Genomic DNA, 12542 nt, shown 5'->3' on the forward strand with positions numbered 1-12542 from the left:
ATTTTGGGACACTGGCCGCGCAAACGGGGCAGCGATGCGGTTCTGTATGACACAAGGTCTGCTCTGAGTGGATCGGCCGCGACAGGCTGTTTGTGGTGCCTTTCGTGCTCGTAGAGCTCGTCGACGGCGGCGAATTCGCTGCTGCAGCGCAGACACGCAAACGGCGTCTTGCAATGGAGCACCAGATGGCTCAGCAGCGCAGAGGGCGAGTCGCACTGTCGGCCGCACAGGTTCCAGCGGCACCGGTGCCCGTCGCCGGCGTGTTTCGCCACGTGCACGCACATCTCTGCTGGCGCGCTAAACACGGCGTCGCAGTCTGTCCATTGGCAAAAAAAACGGGCTCTATCGGTGGACATGGGTAGGTGGGTGTGAATCAAGAAAAATTTGTCGAAAATAAAGAAATAATTAATTGATTAATTATGTCGTCGCTCCAGCTCAGAATTTTGCACACGCTGGGCCAAAAGCAGCAGATCGCCAACACGGCGGCCGAGTTTGCGGATGTCGACACGGCGGCCATGCAGGCGGCACTGATGTCGCTCGCGGCCAGAAACATGGTGGAATACAAGACCCACGAAAGCGACAGGTGGACGTTGACGGCGGAGGCCAAGGATATCGTTGCGCACGGCTCACATGAGTACCGGCTGCTCCAGAAGGTGACGGAGGCGCTGGACGGACTCAAGATCTCAGATGTCGACAGCGTGATGGGCAGCAACGGAAAGGTGGCCCAGGGCAGAGCGTTCAAGAACGGCTGGATCGCCAAGGAGGGCGATAAGCTGGTCGCCAAGGTCGCTGCGGGCAGCCAGGTACAAGATGCGACCGCGGAGCAGCTTAAGGAGATCGAGAAGACAGGCACTTTGGCCAACAAGAAGGACCTGGCCGAGCTGAAGAAGAGAAAGCTGATTACGCAATCCAAAGTGTTCACGTACAGCGTTTCGAAGGGCGCCGAGTTCGCTCTGGAAATCAAGCAGTTGGAAACCGACATCACCAGCGACATGGTCGTGAGCGGCTCGTGGAGCAAGGCCGAGTTCAAGCCGTACAATTTCGACTCTCAGGGCGTGATGCCGTCTGCTGGAGCGTTGCATCCGCTCAACAAGGTCAGAGAGGAGTTCCGACAGATCTTCTTCAGCATGGGGTTCTCGGAGATGCCTTCTAACCAATACGTTGAAAGCGGTTTCTGGAACTTTGATACTCTGTTTGTGCCGCAACAGCATCCTGCCAGAGATTTGCAGGATACATTCTATCTGAAAGACCCAGCTACAGCAAAAGAGCCACAGGACAAGGAGTATTGGGAAAACGTCAAGACGGTGCACCAGGATGGCGCGTACGGGTCGATCGGGTACAGATACCCGTGGAAGGGCGAGGAGTCGCTGCGGACTGTTCTGAGAACACATACCACGGCGATCTCGTCGCAGATGCTCAAGAAGCTGGCGGCCGATCCAAAACCAACCAGACTATTCTCGATCGATAGGGTGTTCCGTAACGAGGCGGTCGACGCGACCCATCTGGCCGAGTTCCACCAGGTCGAAGGTGTCTTTGCAGACTACAATTTGACGCTTGGAGACCTGATCGGGTTCATGCAGCAGTTCTTCGACAAGATGGGTGTTCATGACCTCAGATTCAAGCCAACATACAACCCGTACACCGAGCCTTCGCTCGAGATCTACGCCTGGCACAACGGGCTGGGCAAGTGGGTCGAGATTGGCAACTCCGGGATGTTCAGACCGGAGATGCTCGAGGCCATGGGTCTGCCAAAGGATATGAGAGTCTTGGGCTGGGGATTGTCACTGGAGAGACCTACGATGATCAAGTATGCGGTCAGCAACATTAGAGAGCTGTTGGGACACAAGGTTGATCTGGACTTTATTGAGAACAACCCTGCAGCCAGGCTTGATGAAGCTATTTTCTGAATAGATAATAAATCAAATGAATTGAATTAAATTAAAATAATTTAGAATAAAATAAATTAAAAATAAATCAAATAAATTTATCGATGTCCGTTTTCTGCTCCCTGGGCATGTTTATCCTCGACGAAATCCATTTCGCCGACGGAACGTCCCTTTACAACGTTCTTGGCGGAGGTGGCGTATTTGCCATGGCGGGCTCGCGGATTGTCCTCGGAAGCCAGCAGAGCAGGCTCTGTGGTGGTATTATAGATATCGGCAGCGACTGTCCTGAAGAAATATTGCGAGAGCTGCAGAGCTGGAATCTGGGCGCAGTCTTCCGCTACGACAATACACGGCTATGCACGCGCGGATGGAACAAGTACGGACTCAACGATTGGCGTGAGTTCAAATATATGACGCCCAAACGCAGAATCGAGGTGGCCGATTTGAAGCAGCACGAGCACTTGATCCGGTCGCGGTCGTTTCATTTGCTCTGTTCGCCTGGCTCTCTGCGCGAAATGCTGGAATCCATCATCTCTGCGCGACCAGACAAGCCGCTAATTGTCTACGAAGCCATTCCTGACCGGTGTCGGCCAGAACATCTGGAGGCCCTGAATGCCGCCCTTGAACACGTCGACGTGTTCTCTCCCAACGCGGCAGAGGCTGCTGCATTTTTTGGCGAGCCTGAGCCAACCGATAAAGAAAATTGCGAAAGGGTAGCACGCATGCACAAGGCCCGCGTGCTGCTGGTGCGGTGCGGCGCTTTGGGCTCGCTTCTGTACGCCAATGGCCAAATCAAGTGGTTTCCCGCATACCATGATGACCCTGCCCGCAGCGACTACAAGGTTGTGGACCCAACAGGCTGCGGTAACACGTTTGTGGGGGCTTTTGCTACGCAGCTAGCTCTGAGCGGTGATTTGGAGGAGGCGTGCATTTCTGCGACGGTAGCAAGCGGGCTTGCGATCGAACAGTACGGACCGCCTCGACTGGAAGACGCTGACCGCTGGAATGGCACATTTTTTGAACAGCGGGTCCAAAACTATCGCAACCGACTGGGTAGCTCCTGACCAGCCGGCGTAGTTCCATTAATTATTTTTATTACTAGAAACCTTTAATTAACCTTTCACTGAGCTTTGCTCAGGCAGCATACTTCTTCTCCAAGTCGGCAAAGGCGCCGGCAATGGTGTTAGCAATGAAGTCGCAGTGCTCCTTGGTGAACGTGTACGCTGGAGCGATGGTCACGTGATCGCCGATACAGACGAGCTCGGAGTTGTTGACGAGCTTGCTCTCGATGGTGCCTGTGACACCCATGATGGTCATGCCTCTTTCGAAACAGAAGTTGCCGAGCTGGGTACCGACCTTCTCCTTTGGATCGAACGGCTCCTTGGTGGCCTTGTCCTTGACGGCCTCGACAGAAAGGAAGTTTCCTGCTCCGCGCACGTCGCCGGCGTATTTGGCGTCCTTGAGCTTGAGCTTGAGCTGTTCCTTGAGGTATGCACCGTTGATTCTGACGTTCTCGATCAGGTTGTCTCTGTAGATCTTTTTTTGGACGGCCAGGCCGACTCTGCAGTTGAAGTCGTGCGAGTGGTAGGTCTGGGCGCCGAGAATGCTTCCAGAGCCCTCGGCAAAGACTTTTTTCACGCCTGGCGAGATCAGCAGGCCAGCAAGAGTGACGAAGCCCGAGCCAATGGTCTTGCCGACCGAGCAGAGGTCTGGTCCGCCCGAAGACAGACCGAATTCTGGCGACTTGTAGGTGAATGGGTAGCCGCATCTTCCTAGACCACACATGACCTCGTCCAGCATGAACAGGGCACCATATTTGTGGCAGATCTCTCTGCAGCCGTCCAGATAGCCCTTGGTTGGCACGGAGGTGCCGAAAGTCGAGCCGCCGACGGTCTCGATGATCATTCCGGCGATCGTGCTAGGGTCGTTGTCAATGAAAGTCTGCTCCAGCTCGTCCAGCAGCTCCTTAGTGTATTCCTCCTCGGTTTGGCCCGGTTTTTGGTTTCTGTAAGGGTACACTGGAGACACCTTTGGAGTCTTAGATTCATCGATCAGAATGTCGGCAAACTGGTATTTTCTGGATCCGTCACCGATGGCCAGCGTTCCGGTGGTGAAGCCGTGGTACGACTGTTTTCTGCCAATGAACTTGCATCTCTTGTAGTCCTTGAGCTCGTTGTGGTATTGCTTGATAATCTTCATGGCGTTCTCGTTGGCCTCGCTACCCGAGCTGGTCCACAGAGCAGACGCGAAATCGCCGCCGGACTTCTCGCAAAGGAACTTTCCAAGGTCTTCAGCAGCGTAGTTGGCGTAGTAGGCACCAAAAGTGTAAACGGACTCCTTGGCGAATTGGCCCATGGCCTCAGTAATTTCTGGGTCCTGGTGAGGAAGCGAGTTGACGGCTGCTCCTGAAACAGCGTCGAACAACACCTTCTGCTCCTTGGTGTGCGGGTTTTCCAGAACGAGGTACATACCGTCGCCCTTGGCACCGACACAGAGCAGGCCCTTGTCGTTGATTTGTTTTTGGAACACGTAGGAGGTTTCTTTGTTGTCAACAGTCATTGCGGATACAGGAGGCAGTGAGAGGTATTTATAAGGGTGCTGGCGGTAGTCGGATCCCGTTGATAAGTCGGCAATTGCCGAATCGGGAAGTCCAGCGCGGACGCTTATCGCGACACGAATTGGGAAGAAGGCGGCCGGGGGCGGCTTGAGCGGTAGCGCGCGGGCGTGCGGGCGTGACAAACTGTTGAGAGGCCGCCAGACATGGCTTGTGCTAACGCTAGCGGCGGATGGTGTGCATGTAGATCTAAAAAAAGGGGTTTTGGGAAACAAAAAATATGGACGAGTTGGGAGTCGAACCCAAGACCTTTCGCATGCTAAGCGAACGCGCTACCAACTACGCCACACGCCCTAGTCTGAGGAAAAACGCGTGATTGTGATTTATGTGTCTACGAAGGTTGACCTTCTTCATAGCTGGTAGCATATTTAATTTGTGTGTTATTTAATTTGCATACATTTATTTTACGTAGATTTTAACATTACGATGATCTGACCTGGACTTGCTGCTCTCTGCCACGAGCTGGCCGCTGGACAGCCAATTAGTACCTAGACTCTTGTCGACTCACCATAACCCTCCCCCTTTGTTGGTCTCAGCACTGAAATCCCCCTGGCCAATCATATTTGCGTCATTGTAAGCAACCAGCAGAAACGTAAATATGGGACCGCGAAACCCTGCTAGCTCCCTAATTACGTGCGTAAAAATGTTCCCACGCGCGAAAAGTCTCTAATTGAAAATTTTTTTTTAAATATTATCCAAACACTCTCCAACCGGTACTTATTCCTCCCTTCACAGCTGTTTTCGGCCAATTTGCATTCAGTAGTGCCGGAGTGTTGCATATTCCCTAATTAGCATGAGTCAGAAAAATACCCGTATCGCCATCGTCTCGGACGACAAGTGCAAGCCCAAAAAATGCAGACAAGAGTGCAGAAAGAGCTGTCCCGTGGTGAAGACGGGAAAGCTGTGTATCGAGGTGGCGCCAACCTCGAAGATTGCCTTTATTTCGGAGAATCTGTGTATCGGATGCGGTATCTGCGTGAAAAAGTGTCCCTTTGGAGCCATCAACATCATTAATTTACCAACCAACCTCGAAAAAGAGGTCACCCACAGATACTCGGCCAACTCTTTCAAATTGCATAGACTGCCTACTCCAAGACCCGGACAGGTGCTTGGTCTGGTGGGCACCAACGGTATTGGAAAGTCCACCGCGCTCAAGATCCTTGCCGGAAAGGAAAAGCCCAACCTTGGAAGATACGACGATCCGCCCGACTGGGAGGACATTCTAAAACATTTCAGAGGATCAGAGCTGCAGAACTATTTGACAAAAGTTTTGGAAGACAACATCAAGGCCATCATCAAGCCGCAGTACGTGGATAACATTCCTCGTGCCATTAAAGGACCGCTCAACAAAGTCGGTGAACTAATCAAGGCCAAGCTCGAAAGACAGGACGCTGCCAAACAAGTGGTCGACACGCTGGAACTAAAGGGAATTCTGAAACGAGAGGTCTCGAAGCTTTCTGGTGGAGAGCTCCAGAGATTTGCTATTGGAATGACCTGTGTCCAGGACGCCCAGGTGTACATGTTTGACGAGCCTTCGTCGTATTTGGACGTCAAACAGCGTCTGAACGCTGCCTTTATCATCAGATCGCTTCTTCAGCCAACCATCTACGTGATTGTCGTGGAGCACGATCTGTCTGTGCTGGATTATCTGTCCGATTTCGTTTGCATTCTCTACGGTGTTCCTTCCGTTTACGGTGTGGTGACCCTTCCGGCCTCTGTGAGGGAGGGTATCAACATTTTCCTTGACGGCCACATCCCAACGGAAAACATGAGGTTCAGAACCGAGTCGCTTCAATTCAGACTTGCTGATGCGTCCGATAAAATGATTGTGGACCAGTCGCACTCGATGGAGTACCCAGAAATGACCAAGACGCAGGGAGATTTCAAACTGACCGTGGAGGCCGGCGAGTTCTCCGACAGCGAGATCATCGTGATGATGGGAGAGAACGGTACCGGAAAAACGACGCTGTGTAAGCTTCTTGCGGGAGCCATCTCGCCAGACGATGGAAGCAAGGCGCCAAAGCTAAACGTCTCGATGAAACCGCAAAAGATCGCTCCGAAGTTCACCGGAACCGTGAGACAGCTGTTCTTGAAAAAGATCAGGGCCTCATTCCTGCACCCGCAGTTCAATACCGACGTGGTGAAGCCGCTCAAAATCGAAGACATCATCGATCAGGAGGTGCAGCACCTGTCGGGAGGTGAGCTGCAAAGAGTCGCTATTGTCCTTGCGCTCGGCATGGACGCCGACATCTACCTTATTGACGAGCCTTCCGCCTACCTGGACTCGGAGCAGCGTATTATTTGCTCCAAGGTGATCAGAAGATTCATCATCCACTCGAAGAAAACCGCTTTTATCGTCGAGCACGACTTCATCATGGCCACATACATGGCCGACAAGGTGATGGTGTTCGAGGGTGTGCCGTCGAAGTCTGCCACGGCGAGAAAGGCCGAGTCGCTGCTGACTGGTTGCAACCGGTTCCTCAAGAACCTTAACGTCACTTTCAGAAGAGACCCTAACTCGTTCAGACCGAGAATCAACAAGCTGGACTCCCAGATGGACAAGGAGCAGAAACTGAGTGGCAACTATTTCTTCTTGGAGAATACCGAGTTGTAAGTAGGGAGGATATTTATTTGGCTAGTAATAAAGTGTATAGAGTCGAAAAAGTTACTCATTTACGGAAAATTTTGAAATCATCTAATTTATTTTTCCAATGAGTCTTGAAGACAAAGTCGAGAAATTGAATTTGGAGGCGCAGCCAGCCGCAAAAGCTGGACAGGAAACTGTTCTTGGTCCTGACGGCCAGCCGCTGTCGAAGAAGGCGCTCAAGAAGCTCGAGAAAGAGCGCGAGAAGGAGAGAAAAAAGGCAGAGACCGCCGCTCGAATTGCCCAGGAACAGGCCGCCAAGGCTGCCGCCGACGCCGCCAGCGATACTGCAAAGGACAACTACGGCAAGCTGCCATTGATGCAGTCCAACCGCAAGACGGGAATCCCTCGAATTCAGTTCAAAACTCTTACCCCTCAGGACGACGGCAAGGAGGTGGTTTTCAGAGCTAGAGTGCACAATTCCAGACAGCAGGGCGCCACCATGAGTTTTTTCCTGTTCAGACAGCAGGACGAGCTGATCCAGGGTCTGATCAAGGCCAATGGCGACTCTGTGTCGAAGCAGATGGTGAAATGGGCGGCCTCGCTCAGTCTCGAGTCGATTGTTCTTGTCCACGGTGTGGTTAAGAAGGTGGACGAGCTGGTGAAAAGCGCCACGATCCAGGACGTGGAGATCTCGATCTCTAAGATCTACACCATCTCCGAAACGCCAGCACAGCTGCCGCTACTGATCGAGGACGCCTCGCGTTCCGACGCCGAAGCCGAGGCCTCAGGGCTTCCTGTGGTCAACCTCGACACCCGGCTGGACTCACGTGTGATCGACCTGAGAACGGTCACGAACCAGGCCATTTTCCGGCTGCAATCCGGCATCTGCCAGCTGTTCAAGGAGTTTTTGCTCGAGCGGAATTTTGTCGAGACGCACACTCCAAAGCTGATTGCTGCTGCCTCGGAGGGCGGAGCCAACGTTTTCAAGGTCGACTACTTCAAAGGCAGTGCGTTCTTGGCACAGTCACCACAGTTCTACAAACAGCAGCTGATTGCTGCCGACTTTGAACGGGTGTTTGAGATTGCTCCCGTTTTCAGAGCAGAAAACTCCAACACTCACCGTCACATGACCGAGTTTGTGGGTCTGGACCTGGAAATGGCGATCGAGGAGGACTACCACGAGGTCGTCGACTTGCTGTCGGAGCTGTTTGTGTTTATTTTCAGCGAGCTCAAGACCAGATACGCCAAGGAGATCGCCACGGTGAGAAGGCAGTTCCCAGTGGAGGAGTTCAAGCTGCCTAAGGACGGCAAGATGGTGAAATTACACTACAAAGAGGGCATCCAGATGCTGAGAGATGCCGGCAGAGAGCTCGGCGACTACGACGACCTCAGCACCGAGAACGAAAAGCTACTTGGCAAGCTGGTGAGAGAAAAATACGACACAGACTTCTACGTCCTCGACAAGTTCCCGCTCGCCGTGAGACCGTTCTATACCATGCCAGACCCGGAGGACAGCAACTATTCGAACTCGTACGACTTCTTTATGCGCGGCGAGGAGATCTTGTCGGGAGCACAGCGGATCCACGACCCAGTTCTGCTTGCCGAGAGAATTAAGGCCCACGACGTGGACACCACTACGCCTGGTCTGTCGGACTATATCCAAGCATTCACGTACGGCTGTGCTCCGCACGCGGGCGGAGGAATCGGCCTGGAGAGAGTGCTGATGTTTTTCTTGGATCTCAAGAACATCAGAAGAGCCAGTCTGTTCCCAAGAGATCCAAAGAGACTGAGACCCTGATAAGGGACGCAACACCCGTACACCAGATACTGATATAGTGCAAAATAATCCTAAAAAAAAAGAATTAGCCTTAGAGTAGTGTTTATGTCCCACCCGCTCGATATCTCGCACAATCTGACGCCGGTGGTGTCGTCGGGCGTTTCGAGCGCTGGCGGCGCCTCCGACGACGACTACGTCTACACGGGCGACCAGGACCCGTCCACGGTGCACTACTCGTACACCGAGGACAAGATGCTCAGGGACCAGGACGCCAAGGTGAAGGCGTTTCACTCGATTGCGACGTCGCCGAAAAATTCGCGCTCGTCGTCCGTGCACTCAGCGCGGCCTGCGGGGCTTGAGCACGCGTCGCCAATGGCCGGTGGCAAGTTTGCGTACAACCCGATCACGCACGAGATGAGTCCGATGGGGTCGTCAGACCGCGAATTGTTCAGGGCCAAGGCGCGGATGGGTAGTTTGCTGCTGAACGACCACAACTCGATTATCGAGGCGCCGTCCAAGGAACTGATCGAGATCTACAAGAACGTCCAGAGATGTATCCAGATTCGCGAAAAGTACCAGAGGCTATCTTTGCAGCGGCCGCAGGACAACCCGAAAAACAAGCCCGAATGGCGGATCTACCCGAATCCGCCACCACCGTTCTGGAAGAAGGGCGACGAGTACAGCATTGAGCGGAACCCGGACCAGGGCGACCAACTGGCAGAGAATTTCGACATTGCCAAGGTGGACATTCCGGGCCCAGATCCCGAGCTGGACTACGTGCTGGACGACGAGGACGTTTTCCAGGTGGTGGAGAAAAGCAGCGGGAACAAGATCGTCCAGATTCCTACGATGCGCGACTACTACATCGATCTCGAGCAGATCACGGCGATCGCCTCGGACGGACCGACCAAATCGTTTGCTTTCAAGCGGCTGGAGTACCTGGAAGCCAAATGGAATTTGTATTATCTGCTAAATGAGCACGACGAGACGTCCGAGAGCAAGCGGAACCCGCACAGAGACTTCTACAACGTGCGGAAGGTGGACACACACGTGCACCATTCGGCCTGCATGAACCAGAAACATTTGCTGCGGTTTATCAAGTACAAGATGCGCAAGTGTCCGGACGAAAAGGTGATTATTAGAGATGGCCAGGTCCTGACGCTGCGCCAGGTGTTCGAGTCGCTGAACCTGACCGCGTACGACCTGAGTATAGACACGCTGGACATGCACGCGCACAGAGACACTTTCCACCGGTTTGACAAGTTCAACCTCAAGTACAACCCGATTGGCGAATCGCGGCTCAGAGAGATCTTTCTTAAGACCGACAATTATATCAAGGGCCGGTATCTGGCCGAGCTGACTAAAGAAGTGTTTGACGATCTGGAAAGCTCCAAGTACCAAATGGCCGAGTACCGGATCTCGATCTACGGCCGGTCGGCAGACGAATGGGACAAGCTGGCTGCGTGGGTGGTGGACCACAAGCTTTTTTCGCACAATGTGCGGTGGCTGATTCAGATCCCGCGGCTGTATGACGTGTACAAGAAGGGCGGCATTGTGGACAACTACCAGGACTTGGTGCTCAACGTGTTCAAGCCCCTATTTGAGGTGACTAAGGACCCCTCGTCGCACCCGAAACTATTTGTGTTTTTGCAGCGTGTGATTGGATTTGACTCGGTCGACGACGAAAGCAAGGCCGACAAGCGGTTCCACCGCAAGTTCCCGTACCCACGCAACTGGGACTCGGCAAACAATCCGCCGTACTCGTATTACATCTATTCGCTGTACGCGAACATTGCGTCGCTGAATCAATGGAGAGTGCGCCGCGGGTTTAATACTTTTGTGCTGCGGCCGCATTCTGGCGAGGCGGGCGACCCAGAGCACCTGATCGCGGCGTATCTGGCCGCCGAGGGCATCTCGCACGGCATTCTGCTGCGCAAACTGCCGTACATCCAATACCTGTACTATCTGTGCCAGATCGGCGTGGCGATGTCTCCGCTGTCCAACAACGCGTTGTTCCTGACGTACGACAAGAACCCGTTCCCGAGCTACTTCCGTCGCGGTCTCAACGTGTCGCTGTCGACAGACGACCCGCTGCAATTCTCGTACACCAGAGAGCCGCTGATCGAGGAATACTCTGTCGCCGCGCAGATCTATAAGCTGTCGAACGTGGACATGTCTGAGCTTGCGCGCAACTCGGTGTTCATGAGCGGGTTCGAGTACCAGCTGAAACGCCATTGGCTCGGCGCAAATTTCGACCAGCCGGGCAGAGAGGGCAACGACATCGAGAAGACCAACGTGCCAGACATCCGCGTGGAGTACCGCCACGAAACGCTCTCGATCGAGAGAGATCTGATAAAGGCGTATGCAAACATGGCCTAGACGGCCACAGGGGTGAGCGGCGTGCTACCAAAAATCTGGCCTTCGCCGGCGCGGACTTGCTGGAGGACCCAGGACCGAAATTGCGGTGACAACATTTCATATTCGTACGCAACAATTTCCTGGGCTGTGGTGAATTTGCGGTTTCTGAACCAGTCCAGAGCATTTTCCAAATAACCCTTGTCATAAGGATGGACTGTTTCCGGCACCGGCAGCACGACACGCACGTTGCGTGCGTCCGGATGCTCGACGCTGACGTACCGCTGGGAGTTGACGAGTCCTATGCGGGCCTCTTCTTTGGTAATTTTGCGACGAAATAGAATGTTTTTCAGCCTTGACTGGCGTGAGCCAAGCGTGTATCTGTACTGTCGGGCCCTGCTGAGCTGCAGAAAGTCGATGCTGGTCTCGTTGAGCTCGAAAATGTGGCCGATCGACATGTTCAGCGTCAACAGCAGTAGCGTGAACAGCTCGTTGACGACGATCATGAGCAGCGCGGCCGGGTGCAGGATTTGGTGCCGGCCGTAGCTGAGCACAGCCTTGGAAAATGCAAACGTCGACACTAAAATGTAGAAAAAAAGCAGCTCGAAGCACGACACAAAGCACAGAAACCACACGTAGTTGTTCTGCGCCACTATTGTGCCGATGTAGAGACAGTAGTGGTCGAAACGCGGGATGCAGCGGCCCAGTGTGGAGGAATGGTGTGCACGTAATGTCTTGATGGAACGGCACTGTGCACACCAGAATGGCAGGCCGTCCGCGTTGCAGAGAAACATCTGCGGCGGCGCAATGAGCGCCGCGTCGTCCACTACCGACGGCGATTTCTCGTCCAACTCGCCGCGCACATACAGCTGTCCGTTGGCGTAGTAGCTGTTCAGGTTGTACGGTGGCACCGCCACAGGGAGCGAGCCCGGGCCAGCGACAAACATGAGCGCCCACGACGCCAGAAGCAGCGCCACAAGTACCGCTTCGCCGACAATCAGCCCCACGCCAGCGGAATGCCAGCCCGAGTCGTAGATGTTTTGCTTGCAGACCACATAGCAGTAGGCGTATTGGATGTAAAGTAGGTAGAGGAGCACGCCAACAGGGAAGATGCGGCGCAGCATGTGGCGCAGCATCATAGAGTTTTTAGCTGAGTGTTTGCGACCAGTGTTCTGGAGAGTCTTGCCAGATCCGATTCCTGGGTTTTGAACAACTTGCGCACTCTGGCAACGTCTGCGTGGGTCTGGAGCGTCTGGTCAGAGAGTTGTGTGGGGGTTCCCTGGACTAGCTGTTGGAGCTGGCTAAAAACGGTTTCTGGGTCGT

General features: G+C 53.7%; 7 protein-coding genes and 1 non-coding gene across 8 annotated transcripts; 5 read left to right on the forward strand and 3 right to left on the reverse strand.

Annotated features, from left to right (window-relative positions):
• Positions 1-419: 419 nt before the first annotated feature.
• HPODL_00049 (Phenylalanine--tRNA ligase alpha subunit) lies at positions 420-1907 on the forward strand (the record flags this gene model as incomplete). Its single annotated transcript, XM_014081489.1, has 1 exon — positions 420-1907. The coding sequence occupies one exon, from the start codon at positions 420-422 to the stop codon at positions 1905-1907; it is 1488 nt and encodes a 495-aa protein (XP_013936964.1).
• An 83-nt stretch (positions 1908-1990) lies between these two features.
• Positions 1991-2950, forward strand: HPODL_00050 (putative PfkB family carbohydrate kinase (Mak32); the record flags this gene model as incomplete). Its single annotated transcript, XM_014081490.1, has 1 exon — positions 1991-2950. The coding sequence occupies one exon, from the start codon at positions 1991-1993 to the stop codon at positions 2948-2950; it is 960 nt and encodes a 319-aa protein (XP_013936965.1).
• A 70-nt stretch (positions 2951-3020) lies between these two features.
• HPODL_00051 (putative aminotransferase) lies at positions 3021-4445 on the reverse strand (the record flags this gene model as incomplete). Its single annotated transcript, XM_014081491.1, has 1 exon — positions 3021-4445. The coding sequence occupies one exon, from the start codon at positions 4443-4445 to the stop codon at positions 3021-3023; it is 1425 nt and encodes a 474-aa protein (XP_013936966.1).
• Positions 4446-4721: 276 nt separating this feature from the next.
• On the reverse strand, positions 4722-4794 carry HPODL_05389. Its single transcript has one exon. It is a non-coding gene; the product is annotated as a tRNA-Ala (tRNA).
• Positions 4795-5293: 499 nt separating this feature from the next.
• On the forward strand, positions 5294-7114 carry HPODL_00052 (Translation initiation factor RLI1; the record flags this gene model as incomplete). The annotated part of the gene is made up of 1 exon (XM_014081492.1): positions 5294-7114. One exon carries the CDS (start codon positions 5294-5296, stop codon positions 7112-7114), a length of 1821 nt encoding a protein of 606 aa, XP_013936967.1.
• Positions 7115-7211: 97 nt separating this feature from the next.
• On the forward strand, positions 7212-8885 carry HPODL_05079 (Aspartate--tRNA ligase, cytoplasmic; the record flags this gene model as incomplete). Its single annotated transcript, XM_014081493.1, has 1 exon — positions 7212-8885. One exon carries the CDS (start codon positions 7212-7214, stop codon positions 8883-8885), a length of 1674 nt encoding a protein of 557 aa, XP_013936968.1.
• An 84-nt stretch (positions 8886-8969) lies between these two features.
• HPODL_00053 (AMP deaminase) lies at positions 8970-11243 on the forward strand (the record flags this gene model as incomplete). Its single annotated transcript, XM_014081494.1, has 1 exon — positions 8970-11243. One exon carries the CDS (start codon positions 8970-8972, stop codon positions 11241-11243), a length of 2274 nt encoding a protein of 757 aa, XP_013936969.1.
• HPODL_05080 (putative membrane protein) lies at positions 11240-12358 on the reverse strand (the record flags this gene model as incomplete). The annotated part of the gene is made up of 1 exon (XM_014081495.1): positions 11240-12358. One exon carries the CDS (start codon positions 12356-12358, stop codon positions 11240-11242), a length of 1119 nt encoding a protein of 372 aa, XP_013936970.1.
• Positions 12359-12542: the final 184 nt, after the last annotated feature.

Source organism: Ogataea parapolymorpha, chromosome I (genome assembly GCF_000187245.1).
Source record: "Ogataea parapolymorpha DL-1 chromosome I, whole genome shotgun sequence".
Lineage (NCBI taxonomy): Eukaryota > Fungi > Ascomycota > Pichiomycetes > Pichiales > Pichiaceae > Ogataea > Ogataea parapolymorpha.